The 22,957-nt window shown below is 34.3% G+C and overlaps 1 protein-coding gene across 1 annotated transcript in view; it reads right to left on the bottom strand.

Annotated features, from left to right (window-relative positions):
* Positions 1-6,803: 6,803 nt before the first annotated feature.
* LOC107715020 (copine-9-like) overlaps positions 6,804-22,957 on the bottom strand; it is a 42,136-nt gene continuing 25,982 nt past the window's right edge. The window contains exons 9-21 of the mRNA XM_016521049.1: positions 19,663-19,766; positions 18,061-18,165; positions 16,317-16,358; positions 16,053-16,128; positions 15,191-15,244; positions 14,876-14,937; positions 12,990-13,036; positions 12,657-12,838; positions 11,199-11,326; positions 8,396-8,498; positions 8,237-8,294; positions 8,078-8,151; positions 6,804-7,292 (exon numbers count right to left, since the gene is read on the bottom strand). Coding sequence (XP_016376535.1) covers positions 7,110-7,292; positions 8,078-8,151; positions 8,237-8,294; positions 8,396-8,498; positions 11,199-11,326; positions 12,657-12,838; positions 12,990-13,036; positions 14,876-14,937; positions 15,191-15,244; positions 16,053-16,128; positions 16,317-16,358; positions 18,061-18,165; positions 19,663-19,766 — 1,218 coding nt within the window. The 3' untranslated portion in view covers positions 6,804-7,109. The remainder of the gene's footprint in view (positions 7,293-8,077; positions 8,152-8,236; positions 8,295-8,395; positions 8,499-11,198; positions 11,327-12,656; positions 12,839-12,989; positions 13,037-14,875; positions 14,938-15,190; positions 15,245-16,052; positions 16,129-16,316; positions 16,359-18,060; positions 18,166-19,662; positions 19,767-22,957) is intronic.

The raw sequence follows: 22,957 nt of genomic DNA, 5'->3' as shown, positions 1-22,957 counted from the left end.
AATAAATAATAATAATAATAATAAATAAATAAATAAAATAAAGATTTACTCCATTACCAAATAGAGACCACTTTTCACAATCCAGATGATTTGTGAATTCATAAATTTCTTTTTGGCTTTAACGTTTTTACATTTAAGACTGCATACTTTATATGTAGCCTAGATGTATTTTTAACATCTTTACAATACTAAACACTAAACATTATTTTACAATACTAAACGCTAAACATTACTTTACAAAACTAAACACTAAACATCTTTACAATACAAAACACTAAACATTATTTTACAATACTAAACACTAAACATCTTTACAATACTAAACATTTAATTTTGGTGAATTAAATATCACCAAAAAAAATTTGCCTGACAGATCCTGAGAGATTATCTGCCTGTCAATCATTTTGTGTGTTCAGTATTGCTGGCATAAGGTTTGCTAGGTGTGGTTGAAGTTAAAGAGATCCTTCACACATAATTGAAAAATCTGTCATCACTTACCACCCTCATGTCAGTCCAAAACTGTATATGACTTATGACTTTTTCTGTGGATCATAACAAAGGATATGTTTTTTTGTCCATCAGATGTCAATGTTCTTCAAAATATCTTCTTTTGTGTTCTGCAGAAGAAAGAAATCCATACAGGTTTGGAAACACATGAGGGTGAGTAAATGGTGACAGAATTTACATGTTTGGGTGGAGAATCGCTCCTGTAAAAATCTGAGACAAATAATGAGAAAACTTCAAATGGTTTTAATTAAAACTGGAAAACTTTTACTGCGCCTCAGAAGAAAACAACAGAAAGATCCCGATCGAGTTATTCAGTGTAATTGATTTGTAGACTAAACTCTCTTAACACATGGATTTTAATTGCCTTTTTATTGCAGCATTGGATGCTGATCCAGACCCCTATGTTTTTTTTTGTTTGTTTGTTTTTTGTGGTTTTGAGCCGGGTTGCGCAAGATGTTCCTCGACAGCACCACAAAGATCTCAGCTCTAATGAGAAGCAGTAAAGAGTCTTTCATCACTGTGGATCTGCCTCTTTTCACGCTCTCCTAAATGTCCTCTGCTGCGGTCGATCAATCCGCTGTGAGTTTTTCAGTTATCATTACCTAACAGCTCCACTTAGACCAAAGATTATCTAATCTAAAGGAAATGGAAGTAAGAGCGTTGAGATAACATTACAGTCAGTTGTAAAGATACAGCGGCCTCTTTGAATGCAGTTTTCTTTTGCCTTCTCTCCATTGAGAAAGTGAGCTAAACTTGAACTAAATGCTTATTTAATCATAGTTGCCACAAACCAAACCCAAACATATTCCAAAAAACTGCATTTTTAGAACTAAAACCCCCTAAAACATGATTTACGGATGTTTTTTCAAATGGGAATATCCCCAAGCATTCCCAAAAGGAGGTTGTGTCAAATTAAGGTCACTTCTGAGGAAATCTGTCCCCTAAGTATAGCTAAATATGGGGTTGAAGAACCCTTAACCTCCAATACAAACATGCCTTAGCATGCACTGCTAATAAGAACTTGCACTTTGAAGTTGTCTTCTGTTACCACTAGAGGACAGTGATCGAACAAAATGTTCCCTTACAGTGTTGCATATACCCACCTCTGTCTCTCTGAGGAGGATTGGTGAGAATATTGTATAGGTGCTGGAGAAGCGTGTGTGGAGAGGTGTGAGGGTAAACTTAGCCTTCCGGAGATGTTTACTCATCGAGATCCATGTGGGAGAAGCGCTGGAGGACTTGAATCCTCTGAGAAGACCCATGGGAAAGAGAGGAGAGCCAGAATAGTACCTACATAAAACACACACACGGTATCTGTCTGCAGGGGAAATGTTTGATGAAATGAACTGAGAACGGCCAACGTGTTGCCAGGCAGATCGTTCCCGAGATGTTGAAAACAAAAGTTCGATAGTTGTAGTTTTAAAACAGGTAAGAATCATAAGATACACTGGATCCAAAAAGGAGATTTTGCAGAAGAACCATTTAGGGTTTCCAAAAGAACCTTTCAGTAAACAGTTTTTAAAAGAACCATTATTTTTTTAATAATCTAAAGAACCCTTTTCCACTATTGAGAATCTTTTGTGCAATGGAAAGTTTCTTCATGGAACCATAATAACAATAAAGGTTTTAAATGGGGGTTTTCACAGTGATGCCATAGAAGAACCATTTTTGGTTACTCTAAGACCCGTTCAGTGAACATTTTAATAATCCAACAAACATTTTCCACTATAAAGAACCTTTTGTGAAATGGGAAGATTCCATGGATGTTAAAGGTTCTTCATCGAACCATCGATGAAGTGCACTTTTAAAAATAAAGGTTCTTTATTGGTATCAGTGGTTCTGTGAAGAACCTTTATCATTGCACAAAAGGTTCTTTATAGTGGGAAAAGGTTCTTTGGATTCTTAATGTTCTTCACACTAAGAAAAAAAATTTTTTAAATGTGTTCACTGTTTCTTTGGAGAACCTTAAATGTTTTTTTTTTGTTTTTTTTTAATCACTGCAAAAACTCATTTTGTAACTTTTATTTTTAAGAGTGAAGAAACCTTCATATAGGTTTGTAGGTTTATAAATAAAGGTTCTTTATTGGCATCGATGGTACCATGAAGAACCTTTAACATCCATGGAATCTTTCCATTTCACAAAAGGTTCTTTATTGTGCAAAAAGGTTTATTAGATTATTAAAATGTTCTTCACTCTTAGAAAAGAGGTTCTTTTAAAAACTTCACTGAATGGATCTTTGAGGAACCAAAAATAGTTCTTCAATGGCATCACTGTGAAAACCCCCACTTGACACCTTTATTGGTATTATGGTTCCATGAAGACACTTTCCATTGCACAAAAGATAATCTAAAGGTTCTTTAGAATATTAAAATGTTCTACACACTAAGAAAACATCACTAAGATCTGTTCACTGAAGGTTTCTTTGAAGAAACCTGAATGGTTCTATGTATGGAATCACAGCGAAAACTCCTTTTTGAACCTTTATTTTTAAGAGTGAAAAAACCTACAGGCTACCACATTTTCAAAAATGAGTTATGAGGGTGAAAAAATAATTTTGATCTGTTCCTCAACTAAATACGGCACTCCAGTCATGTGGACTAATTTTGGTGCCGTTTTGGAGCTTGACATTTTGGAGATCCTTCTAAACATCCCCTTCTATGTTCCATGGGTTTGTAGCCACATGAAAGTGAGTACATGATGACAAAAGTTCCCTCCTCTCATAGGCAGTAGAATGAAATGTGCATAACCACAAGCCAACATTGAGGACAGACGGTAAGTTCTAGATAGATCTCCAGCGGATGTCAAGAGACCCTTGAGTGTCACACACAATCAACACTTCACACTGATCACCACTGGAGACTGGTCCCTATAGCAAGATGAGCTGACTAATGCAATCTTGGAACATGGTTTGCAATACAATTCACTCTCAAACTACCATATAATGTAGTTTGAGAATGCAATGCAATGCTAAATGAATAAATGTAAACTATCATATAATGTGCTTTGGTGTTTTTTAAGGCCGTTTATGCTTTAGTTCAACTGCTTTGTCATATTCTCAGAGTACAACTTGTACAACATCTTCTCACCTTTTACCTCTGCAAACTGTGACACATCCATCCCTTCCTACACACATGCAACTGGAGGGAATAAACGGTTATATATTCACCACCAGATGCCAGTCAAGAGCCTACATTAGAATTACAAAACATGAATACATGGTCAACAGAATCTAACATATAGACTTAAATAGCTATTCGGTTGCTCGTCTTCTCTAATAGTTGTCATCAGGTTTGGTAATTATGGTTGGTGACTATTCTACTAAACAATATGTGGTTCAGAAACATGTTCATGTGTTGGATCACTAAAAGAAATAAAATAAAATTGTCATGATTTACTCACCCTCATGTCGTTCCAAGCCTGCATGGTGTTATTTCTTGAGGGAAAAACAAAAGACGTTCTGAAGAATGTCCTTGTTCCTCTTTTCCATGCAATTACAATGAACGGGGATTGACAAGATTCACAAACACACACCTCACATTCATCCCGTGAATAAGCATGGCAAACTCTTCAGAAGTCAGCACAAGACGTTCATGCTTTATTAAAAACACGACAAGGAGATATAAAAGGAACATCTTTGCCTCACATATTGATACACAACCTTGGCAGGAATGTTTTACATGGTAGCACTTTGGCACATGCAGCTGTTTACTATAGCTGTCTTTACTATGAAACAAATATCATTCAAATCTACAGTTCAGCAACAGTTAGAACATTTCTGATAGATTACTGTATATGGAGAAAACGGTATTCAACGTGAAAGTATCTGAGGAATATTTGATCTTAGCAACAAGGGTTGTGACGGAAATACAGCCATAAATTGTGGTGAGATGCAATAATGCATGTCAAATGTTATTGCACTATTCATTATGTACAGCAGGATGAAAGAATGGAAAAATTAACGAATGCTCCAATCTCGGCAAACATTCATTGAGTCTACAATCATTTTTGGAATTAAATTTGCAACATGGCAGTGTACGCAAGGGTGAACCCCATGAAAAATTTCAAGAAATGTCCAGGTCATGTGTCATCCCGAATTCAAAAGGGGGGACAAATGCTATTTTTAGAACAGTTGAGGTTTTTTTTTGCATTGCAACATTATTTTCATGGCAGTTAAGAGCTTTTTAATTTCAATATCAATACTGCAAAAAAGACAAATTATTTTAATTAGCTATGCACCAATGTTGACTATTATTTTTACTATTAAAATGTAATAATTTTCTTGTTACACTCTTAAAAATAAAGGTTCCAAAAGGGGGTTTTCACAGCGATGCCATAGAAGAACCAGTTTTGGTTCCCCAAAGAACCTTTCAGTGATCAGTTCTTGAACCATTTTTTCTTCATGTGAAGAACATTTTAATAATCTAAAGAACCTTTTTTCACTGTAAAGAACCTTTTGTGCAATGAAAAGGTTCCATGGATGGTAAAGGTTCTTTGTGGAACCACTGATGCCAATAAAGAACCTTTATTTTTAAGAGTGCATGGCCGATAACCGATAAATCAAACCGATATTGATACTAAAATTCTATAATATTTTGTCTAAATACATTAAAAATAAAGCACTGAATAAAAATAAAGTATTTTAAATGCTACAAGTGAATTTAGGCATCACAACATTGTAAACAACTATAAATGTACAGTACGAAAAATAGATATTTATTTTGATATTTGCTGAAGACATAAAACATGTCTTTTTTAAATATAAACTTTAGATGAGCATTAACAGAAACCAAAGACAATCGAAATGCAAAAAAACGATGTCCAATTAAATATATGCAACATTAACCAATAAGTTATCAACATACAGTATAGTGCATACCTAATTTAAATTATAAAGTATATTTTTTATTTTTAATGGTTGCATTCAATGTATTAAATTTATGCTGACTTATGTTTTAAAAATAATTGGGTCTGGACATTTTACAGTATTGAGAGTTTACAGTTATGAGAATGTGGAAGGGAGAAATTTTGTTATAAAAATGTCACAATGCATGTTATTAATGGTCCTTTTTTTATTTTGGGGGTAAAATATGACCCAAACGTTTCTCCGTGAGATTCACCTGTAAAATGCCCCTCTTTTCCTGTCGTTCTGCTGATCACCTGATTTATCTTTGTCACGCCATACGTCTGCCTACTTCCTGTGCCCATTAACCTCTGCTGATTACACTCTGGATATTTCTTCCCTCAATCTTCCTCTCTCTGGTTGAATTGCACTGATTGGCACCTCTGTTTCTGCAGGTAATTAGCTGCATCCACTCGAGGTGTGCGGAAGACTCCGAGTGCGTCGGTGTTCCTGCACAGGCATCTGTTTTTCTGCCACACGCAGCTACTTATTAGCTCCTTTCAAAATTGGGCACAAATTAGAAAATATTTACACACTCAAGAGTGTGCCAGTGCAACTAATTCAGCCAGTGAGAAAATGAAAACATATCTCGGCCTACGAAACTACGTGAAATATAAAGATGATGATGTTAAAGGTGACCTGTGCATGCGTGGTTGAGTATTACAGCGTACAGCTCCGTCTGTCTCTGCCGGGTGTGAGAACACAGAGTCTCATGTTCCTGGGGAAATTTCAGTAGAAGAAATGTCCAGATGATATTTCAACACAAAATAAAGGCGAAAAAACTAAATATGGTATAATAAAGGCAGTCTAAAGTGTCTCTAAAGCTTTAAAAAGTCACAGTATACTAAACTGTACCATATTTGTGTTCCAGCCACTGTAATTATTTAATTAAACACAATTATAACGTAATAAAAAATTATTATCATTAAATTTAATCAGGGCATAAAAGGGGGATTTTTTCAGCATTTAAACATAAAAGGCTTTTTGAGTATATAAAAATTATGTAATATAAATTATTTATTCTAAATATTCAATCATTATAAAATTTAATAATTATATGTGAGACAATAGTTTTGTTACATGTTTAACAATTACCAAATACTAAAGTGTACCATATTTTTGGAAGTCTGAAAATTAATTTTTTATTTTCATTGTGACATTATTTTCATGACAATTTAGTACATTTCTCCTAGGCTACTTACAATTGCATTTATAAATGTACTATATAATTTCAGTAAACATTAGGGTAATGAGAGATTTTAGAATTTGAGAATGAGAAAATAATGTCTTAAAGCAATACATTTCCATTTACTGTAATGGGATTCATTTATTTTATGTAATTTATGTATTGCATTTCATGTAAAATTTTATGCATATTTTATTGTTTTTCTCGTCTTTAGATTTTTTTGAGAAAATATGACCCAGACATTTCTTTTCAGTAATTTCACCCTCTTTTTACTTCAACAACTTCCATTCCAAGGCAAGCAAACACTGTTGTGTTTTTTGATTGATCGCTGACCGATTATAAAGTATTACACCACACACTTACATTAACATATTCCTGATTTCAGTTGATTATTATTGTAACTACATTATGTGCTACTGCTAACCGATGTGGAAAGTAAAAATGTGCGTCCCCAGTGACGGACCCGGGGGTTTCAGGCGTGAACATATAGCTGTGGATAAAACACTGCTCTAGGATCAGAGGTGGATGTTTATCTGTGGTGTGGGAGAGGGGAAGAGGGCTGGTCTGGGTTCAATGCCTCTGCTCTTCATGAACGACAGCAGCTGGTCGGGGATCTCGGCCAGTACATCTTTGGCCAGTCGGGCCATGCTGAGCACCTGGTTTCCGGATCGGTCGATGTAGTCCCGGAACGGCACAAACTAGAGAAACACAAAGATGAATCTTATTAAAAACAGCTTTTTAATTGCACTAAACAATTTAAGGTAAGTGATAAAAAAGAATAATATAATATAATATAATATAATATAATATAATATAATATAATATAATAAATAGTAATGTAAAATGACTAATAGTATTCACATAAATACATTTGTGCCTGTAAAGCTTTAAAAAGTCATGGGATACCAAAGTTTTTAACTTACAAAACTACTTACTGTAATTACTTAGTTAAACATAAAACATTAGAATCTCATGGGATACCAAAGTGTGTAAACATATCAGCACTCTTTTTTTCCTCAGTTCTCATTCTAATAATTCTCTCTTTTTTTCTGCCATGGTATATTGCTGTATGTTTAAAAGAGCTCAATTGAGCGTGTTCAATTTATTCAGGGTATAAAAAAGGAAAAATTACTATTATTATTATTAATATTCCAGTATTCAAACTTAAAGGCTTTTTAACTTCACAAAAAAATGCAATCTTTTTTTCTGCCATGGTATATTGCTGTATGTTTACTGTTTGACTGCTTGTCCTGAATGTTGTACTTTGCAACAGTTTTAAAGCTTTAAAAAATTTGAATTGAAGTTTTAAAAAGGCTTTTTGATTGCACAAAAAAAATAAATCAAAACGGCAAAAAAGCAAGTGGTAAAATTCTAAATATTAAATAATATTAAATACAAGGGGAAAAATCTATTCATTTATTTTTTTCAGAATTGAAAAAAAGACCAAAAGATGGACCACATAAAGATGGATAACATTATGTACCTGGACAATGTCTCTCTCAGCAACACGTCCCCTGGAGGACACCCTGACCTCATCTCCATCCAACTCTTCCATTGCTGTTACATTAACACGAGAACAGTTACATCAAATATTATATTCTTATTTTTGAGAGCATCTGTGTTTGCAGTGCCACAATCTCACCATCAAATTCAGCAGGGCCGACTCCCACAATTATGATTGACATGGGCAGAGACGCCGCCTGTTAACAGGGAAGGGGCAGCAGTATGTGATCAATACCTTGCTAAAAAGATTATTGTATTTACAGAACATTGTGAAGGTCTACAAGCAAAAATGACTCACGGTGACCACGGCTTCTCTAGTCTGTACCATGTCGGAAATGACACCGTCTGTGATGACCAGCAGCACGAAGTACTGAGAGCCATCTGTCACCTCTGACGCACACCTGAGGATTTACAGAGTTAAACGCCTCTATATTTAAGCAAAACAAGAACATGCTTCTCAGAAACTGAAAATGATGCAGTATGGTTGCACTAAAACTAGTACATTTCAAAGCAGTTGCTATGGAATTAACGGGCCCAAGTCAAAACAAATATTCTGATGCCTAGAAATGGCTTGGGGTTACAAGAAAAAAATTAATAAGGGTTTGGTCACTATATGACTTATAAAGCACTGCTAATAATTTGGAGATTATGCTTTTGTGTTATAGCATGTGACTAGAAATAGAGGTCTGCGCGGGACTGTTTTTTTAGTCCCGCTCCCGCAAGGTTCTATTCCACACCCACCCGCTCCCGCTATATATTCACTCTTTGTTCACCCGCTGTCCGCTTAGAATAATTTTCTTCCCGACCCGACCATTCCCGCTAAATTTAGATCTCGTTTCCAGAATCTCACATTTAAATTTCCGCTACTGAAAGAAAGAGAAATAGGCTGACAAATAAAAGTGTAGTCTTCACAAAATTGTATGTTTATTTCAATCGACAACCTGCCTGTTCTGTCTGAGGGCCGTACCACAGGTAGGCCTACAGCCTGCTCTGAGCATCGTTATGCACAGCCCCCGCAAATAAAACGCGTGACGTTTAAAGCATGCGTGCAGCGCGTGCATAACAGTCCTGAGCGCAAGCTGTACCGGTGGTCAATAAGAATAAAGCGCAGATATGCTGTTCTAAATGGACGTCGGGAACGGGATATTGTTAGACCGCCCGCTCCCATTCAAATTACACCGGAGTTACCGACCGCTACCGAGTTTTATTCGGGAATGTAATCCCGCGGCGCAAAAAATCTGGTCGGGTCCCACGGTTCCCACGGGAATGCAGACCTCTAGCTAGAAATACCTGGTAAAATCCTCATTATTTTATCTAAGCCTTTTCTTGAACTTTCCTTATTAAATCTGTCTGTTCCATCCAGTTCATCGACCCTAATAACCGCCTCCAGATATTGTCTCAGTCACGGCACGTAAGAAGTGACGAGCTGAGAGAGGAGAGAAAAGTTGACCACTGCAGCAGCGGCCGATCAATATCTGCCTCTTAAAGCACCTCTGCAGTTCTGGGAGTTTGAGTTTCTTCAGATTGAGAGATTTAGCTGGATTTGAAAAAAGCCTCGAAACTGACAAGGGCAATTAAAAGCCTCTTCACATGTGTGTACAAGGTTTAGATCTTTTGTCATGTTGTGTGATGAGCGGTTCATGACATACGTGATATTTGAAGCAGATCAGAGATCAGTTGTTTTTATTCAAATCCAACATTCTTGTTCTGTGGCAAATTTAAAGCATACTAACTATCCACGTTTTCTGGTTGATTTTATCATGATTAATTAAAATACTGGGCCTGATTATATAACAAATTGATGTGGAAAATATTCATACAGAAATAATTATTTTGAAATTACATTGATGATAACATTGAAATGAATTCTGTTCAATTAAAAACAGAATAATAGAGTATAGTATAAATAAAGGAAAAATGGCAAATTTAAATAAATATATAAATAATATTCTGTATTTTTTATGCAATTTATTATTACTATTATTATTATTAACAATAATTAATAGTGGTAGTTGTATCAGCCAATATTCTATATAATAATCTTTAATCTATACTGTAAAAAATAATGCTTAAAATTTTCTCATTTATTCAGTATGTTACTTCTCTTTTCTTTGTAATTAATTGTTACATTTACTAATAATTTCTGGAAAAAAAAAAAAAATTTAATTGTTTCAAATTGATTCACAAATTTTTTTTTAAAAATTGTTTCAAAATTTTGTTTAACTACAATAAAAAAATTTTAATTGTACATTTTTCATTCCTACTTTAGTAGCTTTTGTATAAATAAATAAATCAATAAAATTCTGATGAAAATCAGAATTATTTTTGTTAAATATTCTATTTCACGAAGACATTTCTCTATAAATAAATCAATAAAATTCAGATGAAAATCTGAATTATTTTTGTTAAATATTCTATTTCACAGACATTTCACCTAAATTTCTTGCACCAAAGCCTGTTCTATATTCTGTTCTATATCTATAATTTTCACACAACCATTTTTCACCAGTATCTGAGCCTTAAAATTAACCTGGTTATTTTTGCTACAGACACTTCAATGTAAATGACCTCTCTTGTGACTGGCTAACCTCTTCATATTTGAAATAGTTCAAACTCTCATTCAAGCCGTGATATTTAAATTTCAAATGTTAATATGCTCATAGCTTCACATCACAACCATACTAATTTCTAAATGACCCATTTTTGCAGCTCAGCTTCAGTAAATAATCGCTGAGCGAGAGGGTTGTGTTGCGAGCGCTGCCTACATACTGTAGTATCACATCAAAATCTTGTGTTTCCATGATATGTCCCTTTAAAATAAGTTATTTTTTCCTGCGTGGTAAACATCAGACCTCGACTGCATCTGAGCAGCAGGTACACTGAGTGAAGTGTTAGTCAAGCGCAGGATTCTGGAGGAGTCTTTGGAGCGCGTGTGCGCGAAAGTGCATTTGTGTGGAGAGAGGACAGGCTTTAGAGTCAATAACAAGTGGATAGTGACAGGAAGGAGTTCAGCTCGCAGGGGAGACAGAAAAAAGAGCAGGGCAGAGAGACCGAAAGAGAGCTCAACCTGGTGTCAATTGCAGGAGAACGGTTTAGCTTACTGTGCCACCTGGTTGATGACAGGGGCAAAGTTGGTGGGGCCATAGAGCTGCACTTTCCGGAGACAGTCATAGTACGCCTCCAGCACGCCTTCGATGCCAACGCAGTTTGCATTCTCACAGTCGGAGTTCTACGAGGTCAGAATACACACGTGTTTGAGAAGATCTCCACAAGTTCACATATAACACATGAGGAATAATGCCAGTCGTTTCTGACTTATTCATACTGGACTGAGGCATATTTTATATTGTTATATGCTATGTCCAAAGCTAAAAATTCATGACAGCATAGTTTAGCTTTAATAATGAATATCATGTCTGTGTGGTTTGTGCTTTAAAGGGATAGTTCACTCAAAAATTAAAATGCTGTCACTATTTGTTATTCCAAACCTTGCTTAATTCAAAATAAGATATTTGAACTGTTCTTGTTTATACAGTGAAAGTCAACAGGGTCCAATGTTGCCTATTTTAGAAAAAAGAATTTGTTTTTAAATTAAGAAGAAAAAAAAAGTCATACAGAGTGAGTAAATGATAACAGACTTTGCATTTTCTTCTTTTAACCATCCAACATTCCTGTTGTGTTATTGGATGTGATTTTAACCCTTTAAAGCCTACTGTGTCATATCTGATACACTTTCTTTTTTAATGATCAACATGATCAAAACTTCGCTAAAAACCTGTTGTACACAATCTACTAAACATTTTTATCAAGTACTTTTAGTATCATTGTTAAACCGTTCACCTTCAGGTTGTGTCTTTTGTCTGTGAAATCTTTACTAATTTAATATAAGTAAATGTAAGAATAATTTTCATATTGTTAGTAATATTTCAAGATGAACACTTACTTGGCTAAAGCAACTTAGGGTTACTTGATTATTCATACATAATTTGTTAGTTTTTTTAATCATGTTGAAATGTGAGCATCAAATATGATAATTCAGGCTTTTGAGGAACGTTTATTTGTACATCTTTCAGTCATAATTACATTGTTGCATTTATTTTACCTCCACAATAAAAACTGCAGCGTTTGATCATAAAACAAAGCATTTAAATATCATCTTACTAAGACATATTATTGGAAAATACAGATTGACAAAAATGCATTTGCCATAAATGCATTTTATGTAAGTAGTCTGTTATACTGTTACAATGCTCTCATTAATGTACATAACAAGCTATCAGAATTTGATCATATTTTCTGGCTATACAAATATTAGCAATTGCACCAAATTGTATATTTTTGCACAGTTTGGGCCTCTAAATAAAATTGAGGTGTTTCTTTCCTATTCACGTATGAGCTCCATATTCTCCTGATGTATTAAAAATTATATAAAATATTTTATTTTTAGTCTAAAGGTTCAAAAACTATTCCATTTTTTTTTTAAAAAGATTTTTCTAACTATGATTCCAAATGTCAGGCTTTCGAGGGTTAATGATGGCCCTTTTCAAGCTGTTACTCACCAGGGGAAAAGCATGAGAGATCTTGCCATCAGGAGGGAGTTTAGCTCCAAAGCCGTAGGCAGGGAAGAGTTTGTCACTGTCGTAATCCTGGATGATTTCCCCCACGGCTTTAAGGGCCATGGCATACGCATTCAGCTGATACGGGTTCATGTAGTGGAGCGATGTCGGCTGAGATGGGTTTCCTGCGTTCAGGTATCAATCAATACAAGCTTAGACACAAGAGCAAAGACATCGTGGTCACTTACATCAGTGCCGAGCTCTAAATCTAAAACGGACATGAGACAATCACATGCTACACAAACACAAATGCTTATGTAATGAAGATGGTCTTACCATTAGAGGCGGTGAAGTCTATGGCTACAGTGAAGTTGAGCTGTGTTCTGTTTTCAACATTGAAAAGAATCACAGTCAAAAGTTTGTAACCAATGCAGTACATACATATGGATACTTAATATGACATGCTATATTACATGTGCAGGGTGTGTAAATATATATACTACGGTTCAAATGTTTTGCGTCAGAAAGATTTTTTTTAATTAAGATTTTTATTCACCAAGGCTTATTTAAATTGATCAAAAGTGAAAGTAAAGACATTTATTATGTTACAAAAAAATTACAAAATGTTACAAAAAAATTTGAAAAATTCTATTTAAAAAAAAAATACGGTTCTTTTGAACATTCTATTCATCAAAGAATTTTGAAAAAAAAAGATCATGAAAGGACCATGTGATACTGAAGACTGAAGACATAATGGCTGTAGTAATGGCTGCTGAAAATTCAGCTTTGCCAGTAAATTACATGTTAAAATATATTAACATAGAAAATATTAAAATGTATCACATTTTTCCAAAAGCATTTAAAAAAATGTTAGACTCCAAACTTCTGATTGGTGGTGTATACAAAGGCTACTAGTTAAATTGCTTGTTTATTTATTTATTTATTGTTTGTTTATTTATTTATTTATTTATTGCACATTTATTTATTGCAAAAACTGAGTTGAAAAACTTCAGAAGATCTTAGTATTTATTTGGTCTCCCTTTTGTTTTAATGACAGCAGCACTCAAGCCGACATGAACAAAACCGAATCCATATTATTCATACTTCAAAGGTAGCAAGACACCTGACCTTTAGTACAAAGGAGTTTGCATACTCAATGTCACACATTTGATTAGTAACCTAGAAATAGTCCAGAGTCCAAATATTATAGTCCAAATATCTCCTATTCATTTGAATTCATTTGCATCAAAATTTCTTGGTTAAATGTTCAAAATACTAATACTTCGTTTATTTCAAGGTTTAAATTTAATTGATTTTCAACATGGAGCTTTTGGATGACACTGTATATGCACATTATTAATAGTCAAAAAAACTATAAATGCATATAATAATAATTTAAATAATTTAATCATCCGAGCAAATTATCAAAATGCTTCTAACCTAGACATGTTAAATCAATCAATAAAGAAAGAAAGAAAGAAAGAAATACTATTGTTTTTGTTTAAAATAAACAAACATATGTTTTTTTTATCAAGTCAATACATAATTAAAGGTCCAGCTGCAATTAAAAGGCAAACATATGGTATGATATACTGGTGTACTGAATCACTGCCTTGATTTCAGATGTCTGGAAATGAGTATGTGATGATTGCTTTAGATTTTTTAAATTTTTTAAACATTTTTTATTAGGGCTGTCAGTTGATTAAATATGTGCTTCTTACTCATTCTTTACTGCCTGCTCTCAGTAAGCATGGCTTGGGGAACCAGGTTTCTTGCTGGCTACTTTCAAAAACATGAAGGCTTGAATGCTTCATGGCTCCAGTTATGGAATTTATGTAAGTGACATTGTCAATTTTTGCATACATTTTTTTTTTAAATATTACATTAAATGAATACATCATATTGACAGCCCAAATTTTTTACATGACCCCTTAAACTATTTGACCATTACTGGGTTAAGCACATATCCAGAACTAGGTTTTAATGCAAAAAAAATCTCCTATATCCCATGCCTGAAAAAATAAATGGTAAGTGAACTGCCCTAAAGCCTCAATGACACTAAGATCCACTCTGGTTTATTGGCATTGTCTTGAATGCAAGTTATTCAGATCGACTAATCATAATTCCACAAAACATGCACGGCTATTCCATCTGCTCTCTAACCAGTAAATCTGCATCTTCCTCCAGCCTAATTTATCCAGGGACTTTTAAGGGGCACTCACCCGCCTCGAATGAAGTCCACAAATGTATACTCCGATTCCACTTTGAAGGACAAAAGTGTTACCTAGAGAGAGTGAAAGAGAGAGAGAGGAGAGATAATGGAAGTCATTATGAAAATAAATCAGAAGAGGAGAGCGCTTGACAGGTAATTCATTCCCACGTACCGTGCCAGAGTTGACGTATTTCTTTTTCCTCCCTTTCTTCTTGGGATTCAGAACCTGAAAGAAACAAAAAAGACACCCATCAAGCATGGCTGAAAGAAATATGACATTTTACTGAAGTGTCCTCATAAGGTTTTTTCTCTTGTTCCCACGTACTGTGCCAGAGTTTACGTATTTCTTTTTCCTCCCTTTCTTCTTGGGATTCAGAACCTGAAAGAAACAAAAAAGACACCCATCAAGCATGGCTGAAAGAAATATGACATTTTACTGAAGTGTCCTCATATGGTTTTTCTCTTGAATTGATTCATTCTCTTGAATTGATTCAATACTCTTGATTCATGAAACATTTTTGCCACTTCACGAATACAGCCCACGTTGATGTCCCTTTACTTTTTTGGAGGCATCAGAAGCACATTTATATATTTATTTAGCTAAGTTAGATACACAGTTATCGAACATAAAAACTATCATTACACATTAAATGTCTGTATCCCCTCCTTTGGCCTGTCTTCACTGTATCTGTTGTACAAAAATGAAAATCAAACAGCAATGAATGAATTTATATTCAAATCACTTTTTTGGAGGCATCAGAAGCACATTTATATATTTATTTAGCTAAGTGAGATACACAGTTATCGAACATAAAAACTATCATTACACATTAAATGTCTGTATCCCCTCCTTTGGCCTGTCTTCACTGTATCTGTTGTACGAAAATGAAAATCAAACAGCAATGAATGAATTTATAGTCGTAAAAAACTATTTTAACTAAGTTCTAAAACACAGTATTTAGCTGTGTCCCACATTTTTGTATAATTTATACACATACAAACAACACATTCAAAAATAAACCAACTCTTTTGAAATCCTTTTTCACTTTTTAAGATTTGCACGTCTAATTCTTTACTCAGTTCCTGGTAAGTGTTTTTAAATCGCATCAAAATAACTCTAAAAGTGCTGGAAAATTATGTTTTGCCAGAACTCAGAATCAAAATGCATTTGTACAAAATGTTTTTACCTCATAAACATTGAATTGGCTCTGTCCGCGAGACAGCTCTCTATAGCTGGTCGTAAACTCTCCGATGAAGTCATGACTGAAGAAAAATGAAAGTGTTTACTTGAGCGAGGAATATTTAATGAACATTGCACAAGCGTGCCGAGAAGAAATTATTTTGGCTAATGAAAATTTGAGTTATTCTTGTTATGCAGGATAATTTATGTATTCAGAAACACAATATTTACTACCCACGAGGGGGAACAAAAGCCATGAAGAACAGCGTACCTTCCATCTCTGTCCCAGTCATAAACATCAACCTTCACTGTTCTGGAGAGATTACAAACAAATCAAACCGCACAGCAAGTCAATATCTAAAATGAAGTGCAGACAGCCTGAATTTTCTCAAAAGGCCAGAGTATGACAGCAGCCTGGTGAGTCCACAGAGCCAGTCCAAAATAACACCAGCACCACTCCAGCTGACTTCTGGGATTATTCCGACTGCCAGTTTCCACAGCTCACGGCACCAGCGGCGTCTCGTTTAAACACCTCAGAGCTTGCTACACAAGTCTGAGAGATGCTTTAAAGGTGCAACTAAAAATCGCTTGCTATCAAAAAGCATAGACTCCTATCAAAAAGATTATTTACATGTTACGGACATAAATACAAATGTACTGGCTCTCAGAATGCACCCAAGAATCTAAAGCATATCATATATTATATATAAATACATCATATCATATATTCATTGTATTAGGGCAATTAGGGCATATATTCATTGTATAAGTGTCAAAATTATGCACTAATACATATTTAAAATACATATTTACATTTTTTTTTTTGCATTGTTGATGCATTTATTCAATATGATATGATAACTGTATCAGTCTCTTCTGTGTGATTCAACAAACTGCATTTCTTATTTATCAGGGTTATGCCATTACTTGAAATAAAATAAACATTAACCAAAATAAAGTATTGGAAAAAAAAAACATTTTATTCCAGCTAGTTGCCAAGGCATCATTTTTCATTTTAATTTAGTTTAACTTTATAAACTTTAAAGACATATATGTATATAAACAAAAACTACTAAATATTACAAAAACACAACACAATTACTACAATTCTAAATTAAAATTAAAATGAAAACAGAAAATGTACAAATAAAACTGATTCAAACTATTAATAAAAACTATAATAATATCTCAATGATATACTAAAATAACCCTGTTATGGAAAACTTGTTTAGAAACCAAACCCAGATGGGAAGTTTAACAAAAGTCGTTTGCATTCTTTATGTGGTGAAATTTAATTATCATCAAACCTCAAGAAGACTAATGCACAGGGTAGCAGCAAAAACATCCGTTATGAAAGATTAAGTCTATAAAGTAGAGAAATTATAAAGTTTTAGAATGTAATTCTTTCAGATTTGCAATTCCCGTGTGTTTTGATGCAGTTGTATTTAAGTATAGAGAACAATAATTACACATTATTTTGTTTTCTCTCCTGAAAGATGAACTGAATGCATTAACTAGGAATTACAATATTACAAAAAAATACATTAAATTGATTGGCAGCCCTAATATTTTTAAACATTAACCCTTACATATTTTAAGTAAACAAAAAAAGCTATTTAACCACATTTAACTCTATTTAGCCATTTTAACTTTAAGTTAATACTTTAGAATGTAATTCTTTCAGATTTGCAATTCCCGTGTGTTTTGATGCAGTTGTATTTAAGTATAGAGAACAATAATTACACGTTATTTTGTTTTCTTTCCTGAAAGATGAACTGAATGCATTAACTAGGAATTACAATATTACAAAAAAAACATTAAATTGATTGACAGCCCTAATATTTTTAAACATTAACCCTTACATATTTTAAGTAAACAAAAAAAGCTATTTAACCACATTTAACTCTATTTAGCCATTTTAACTTTAAGTTAATACAGTGAAAAATGGCTTGATGTCAACATTAAGTAGCCATGCAGCAGGGTTCTACTCTTCGTAAGGATTTTAAGCGTCTCACCTGTCATAGTCTCCGTTACACAGAGCTCGCACTGGGATGGTGAAGGGCTGCCACACGGGGTTCAAAGTATTCTTTATCACCTCTGTTTTGTGACAGATAGTGAACCTACAAAAGAGCCAAATCAAAAAGGAAATCTTACTTAAAGGCTTGTTATGACACCTGTACGGTTTTCTTTGAAGGAATACGTTTGAAAACGAATACCAACCAAATACAGTGAAACATCAATAAAAGTGGTTATCATCAAGAGCAGCTCATGGTGGGCATGAAGAGCCTCTTGGGTTTCACAACACTACCATAACCCTCTGTTATCAGTCAAGTAAGCTAACACTTATGGATAATTTTGACTTTTATGGGGTTTTATGTTCAGTCTAGAAACATTTAGCTAATACCATGTCCCAACCAGGCACAAAATGATTTTTAAAAAAGCAATAAATCCTTGCTCTACCATGTTTCTTCTTTCAGGACAGTTGCCAAAAAAAGATTCAACCATGTCAGTCAACACAAAGCAGGACATTTTACTGGTTGTTTAATTTCTTTTCAAGTTTTGAGCTGCATAAGAAAGTAAGTTATACAGGTTTGGAACGATGATGGTGATTAAATGACGATAGAGTTATCATTTTTGTTTGAATTATGCATTTAAGGAGCTATTTGTACCTGATCTAACCCTTAAAAATGACTTTTGTTGGTGTGATTTAATGTAGTAGTTAGGCTGATCTTTTTTTTACTTGAATAAAAAAATTATTAATTTAGGTTACCTGACAAAAGCGCATGTTGCATCATGCCTGGTTAGGGCATGTTGTTAAAGGAATAGTTCACCAAAAAAAAGAAAATGTACTCACCCTCAGGCCTTTCAAGATGTTGATGAGTTTGTTTCTTCATCAAAACAGATTTGGAGAAATTTAGCACTACACCACTTGCTCAGCAATAGATCCTCTGCAGTGAATGGGTGCCGTCAGAATGAGAGTCAAAACAGGTGATAAAAGCATCACAATTCATAAGTAATTCACACGACTCAAGTCCATCAGTTCTTGTGAAGTGAAAAACTGCATGTTTGTAATACACAAATCCATCAAGACATTTTTAACTTCAAACCACTGCTTCCAGCTAAATATGAGTCCTCCATTCATAATATTGCTTTCTAATGTGAAAAAGTTGTCTCATATGAACCATGAGAGAAACATGCACAGATCAAGCACTGTTTACAAGTGAAAACAGTCCAAAACCGTTCTAAACAAATATGTTGGTGGGTTTTGATGTGCCTTTTTTGCTAGAGGAAGCATTATTATGAATTATGGACATATTTTGGCCAGAAGTGTCAGTTTAAAGTTAAAATTCCGTAATGAAGGATTTATTTCCAATAAACACGCAGCTTTTCACTTCAAAAGACTTAAATTGATGGACTGGAGTCATGAAGATTACTTACTGTAATGTTTTTTATCAGCTATTTGGACTCTCATTCTGACGGCACCCATTCACTATAGAGGTGAGCAACTGTTGTAATGCTACATTTCTCCAAATCTGTTCCGAAGAAGAAACAAACTCATCTATATCTTGAATGGCCTGAGGGTGAGTAAATATATTCCTTTAGCCGCTTATACTCACGTGCCGTCTTCATTGCTGCGGTAAAACACCAGGAAGGGATCAGACTTCCCGAAGAAATCCTTCTTATCCAACTTGTTAGCACAGAGCTGCATGGTTGCAATGTCCTGTTATAAAACACTTGATTACTTCGGGATAGATGGGAATAGAATATACCAAAAACAAACAAGGTTCACAAACAAGCAAACAAAACACATGCACCCCTGACACAGTCTTCGATACCGGCATTATTACATCCAACAATGCATTTTAATCGCTGGCCTCAGTTAACATCTCTCCAGAGCAGGAGTTCAGGACACAACAAAAGGCAAAATACTAGGGCAAGAAATCAATTCCACAGAGAGGATGCACTCGTGTTAGAGGAGAACAGCAATTGGTTCATACATATTAATGTTGAGCGGAGGTCTCCAGTGTTTAGCTATTTATTGGTGCTGTTCTCTTCAGATTACCAGATCTCTGGGGAGACCCTCAAGACCAGGAAGGAAGTCACACGCAACTGATTTAATTGGATCTTAATAGAGAGAGAATGTCTAGGGAGCACTCGAGGAACTACGGTCCGGGTGTCACACTGGACAGATAGCTCATCTGCCTTTTAAAACGGCCATCTCTCTTGGGGAGACTCAAGCTGTATTTGAGGTGAACTGTCACGGCTTTCTGCCAAACACTCCCTGTAGCTACATGCTATTTCAAGGACACAGAGGGACGAAATTGAATATATATACATAATTTATGTCATCTGAAATGATATTTATGTGATTTTATGAACTGGCCCACGGCACTGAAACAGTCAAACTGTGAGTGGAATGACTGAAAAGAGATGGGACGGTTTAAAACAGTTTTTAACATGGGCAGGTCAAAATAGTGAGCCAAATGCTAAACTTGGCATCACCAAGTCTACAAGGGTTTAGGATTAAATGTGTGAGGGAATCTCACAAAATTATGTCCGGGTCACATTTCACCCCAAAATTGTTTTCTTGTGCATCATTTTCAGGACCATTAAGCGCATTTACACTTTTGTTGTTGTTGTTGTTTTACCGTATATTTCTGCCATATGGACATCAACTTGAGATAGTCACCACTGATAAGCTATTACTAAATATAATGGAGAAACTTACATTTTCTGTAAAGCTGCTTTGCAACAATTTGCATTGTGAAAAGCTCAATACAAATAAACTTGAATTGAACTGAATTGAATTTACCCCACTGCATAAATAAAGATACACTACTGTTCAAATGTTTGAGGTCAGTAAAATGTATTGTTTCTCCAAGGCTGCATTTATTCAATCAAAAATATAGTAATATTGTGAAATATTATTTCAATTTAGATTAATTGTTTTGTACTTAAATTGATTTTGAAATGTAATAAATTCATGTGAGGCAAAGCTGAATTGCCAGCTTCATTACTCCAGTCTTCAGTCGCGTGATTCTTCAGAAATCATTCTAATATGCTGATTTGCACCTCAAGAAACATTTCTTACTATTATCAAATTTGAAAACCGTTCTGATTGCTTAATATTTTTGAAAAATCATAATACGGTTTATTCAGGATTCTTTGATTAACAGAAAGTTCAAAAGAACAGCATTTATATGAAATAGAAATCTTTTGTAACATTATTTAGTAAATGTTTTTTATTGTCACTTTTGATCAATTTAATGCATCCTTGCTGAATAAATGTGTTCAATAAAGGAAAAAAAGTCCTACTGACCCCAAACATTTGTACAGTGTACATTGTATATACATGATAATTCTCATTTTTGTAAAACATTTTTACTGTATTATTTAAAACCAACAAAATTAGTACTTCCATGATGTTCGAATACTTTAATAAATCACATAATATATATTATTATATCATTATTTTTATTATTATTTATTTATTTGTTTGTTTTAGCAATAATATGAACTGGGGCACAAAATATGCTAATTATCATAAAAAATAATGCCCTATAAGTTTACTTTCCTTTAAACAAAATGTAAGGTTTTATTTTATTTTAATCAACAAGTAGCAAATTAATGTGCAAAAATACTTTAATAATAGATAAATATTTTAATATATCAAATAAAATATATATATCATTTATTTATTTGTTGTTTGCATAACAGTAATGTGAATTGGGCAGGAAAAGTGCTAATTACCTTAAAAATAATGTAATGCAAAATAAATCTTAATGATCCTACAAACTTCCTTTCCTTTAAACAAAATGTAATGTTTGATTTTTTTTTTTAATCAACAGAGTAAATTAAAGTGCAACAAATACTTCAATGAACCATATATATTTTAACCTTTTAAATAAAATATATAATTTTCACAATTTTTTTATTCATATTTTGCATAGCAGTGATGTGAACTGAAGTCCTACAAGCTTCCATTACTTTAAGCAAAATGTATTTTATACATTTTTATTCTGATTTTGCTATGGAAATTTGCCCCGTGATAAAATATCACGTGCTTGACAGTTTTCATGAGATTCACTCGTTCACTCTTGAGCGACCACAGAGAGAGATCCATGGTGGATTAACTTGGTAAATATAGATATTCATTCCTTTTTCTGTCTCCCTGTGCCTAATCTTAGCAAAAAAAGCAAAAAAGAAAAACCACTTCACCTCTGATATTTAAATACAATGCCTTAGGCATTCAGCTTGATGAAAGACTGTAGAGTCAGACTAAGTGTGTGTGCATGAGGATAGTTTTGTACTGACCCGACAATTGCTGAGTTCCTCAGCTGTGAAGATAATGCTCCCGCATTTCTTCCCAGGAATGCCCCTTGAGAAAAGATAGATGAATGCTTTTAAACTTTCAATAAAATGTGGGGTAACGTTTTTAAAGACAAGAGTTCAAGTCAACCCCTCATGAAGACTGGCACAGTTCTAAGCGCACTGCGAGCCCACTCAAAATCAGGACAAATAAGACAACTCCATTTTTGTGTGCTTTTTACAGAGTTGCTCGAGCGCTTTTTGCTGCTAAGAGCTTTCTGCGGAACAATTCGATTGCACTGCCGGTAATGGTGGGCCACTTCAGTCGCTGAATAGCCCACATCGAACCTCTGAAAAGAACATGATTCACCTGAAAAGAGGGAAAGTGTAGGGAATGAGGGGGAAAAGGTGATGAGGGTTAGCTAGAAAAAAAGATTAAAGGCTGAGGACTGAAAGACTGTGCGAGGGAAAAGAGAGAGACTCTGAGTGATAGAGAGGAAGCAGCAAAAATTAAGTGATGGAACATAAACGCAACGAAAGACGCTGAACACAGTTTGATTTTGGAAGTTAATAAGTGAAGTTCACAAACCATTTTGCATTCGT

Source organism: Sinocyclocheilus rhinocerous, unplaced genomic scaffold, assembly GCF_001515625.1.
Source record: "Sinocyclocheilus rhinocerous isolate Xijiao unplaced genomic scaffold, SAMN03320098_v1.1 scaffold28, whole genome shotgun sequence".
Taxonomy (NCBI): Eukaryota; Metazoa; Chordata; class Actinopteri; order Cypriniformes; family Cyprinidae; genus Sinocyclocheilus; species Sinocyclocheilus rhinocerous.
The sequence above is the reverse complement of the archived record's forward strand: the minus strand, read 5'-3'. Positions and strand labels throughout refer to the sequence as shown.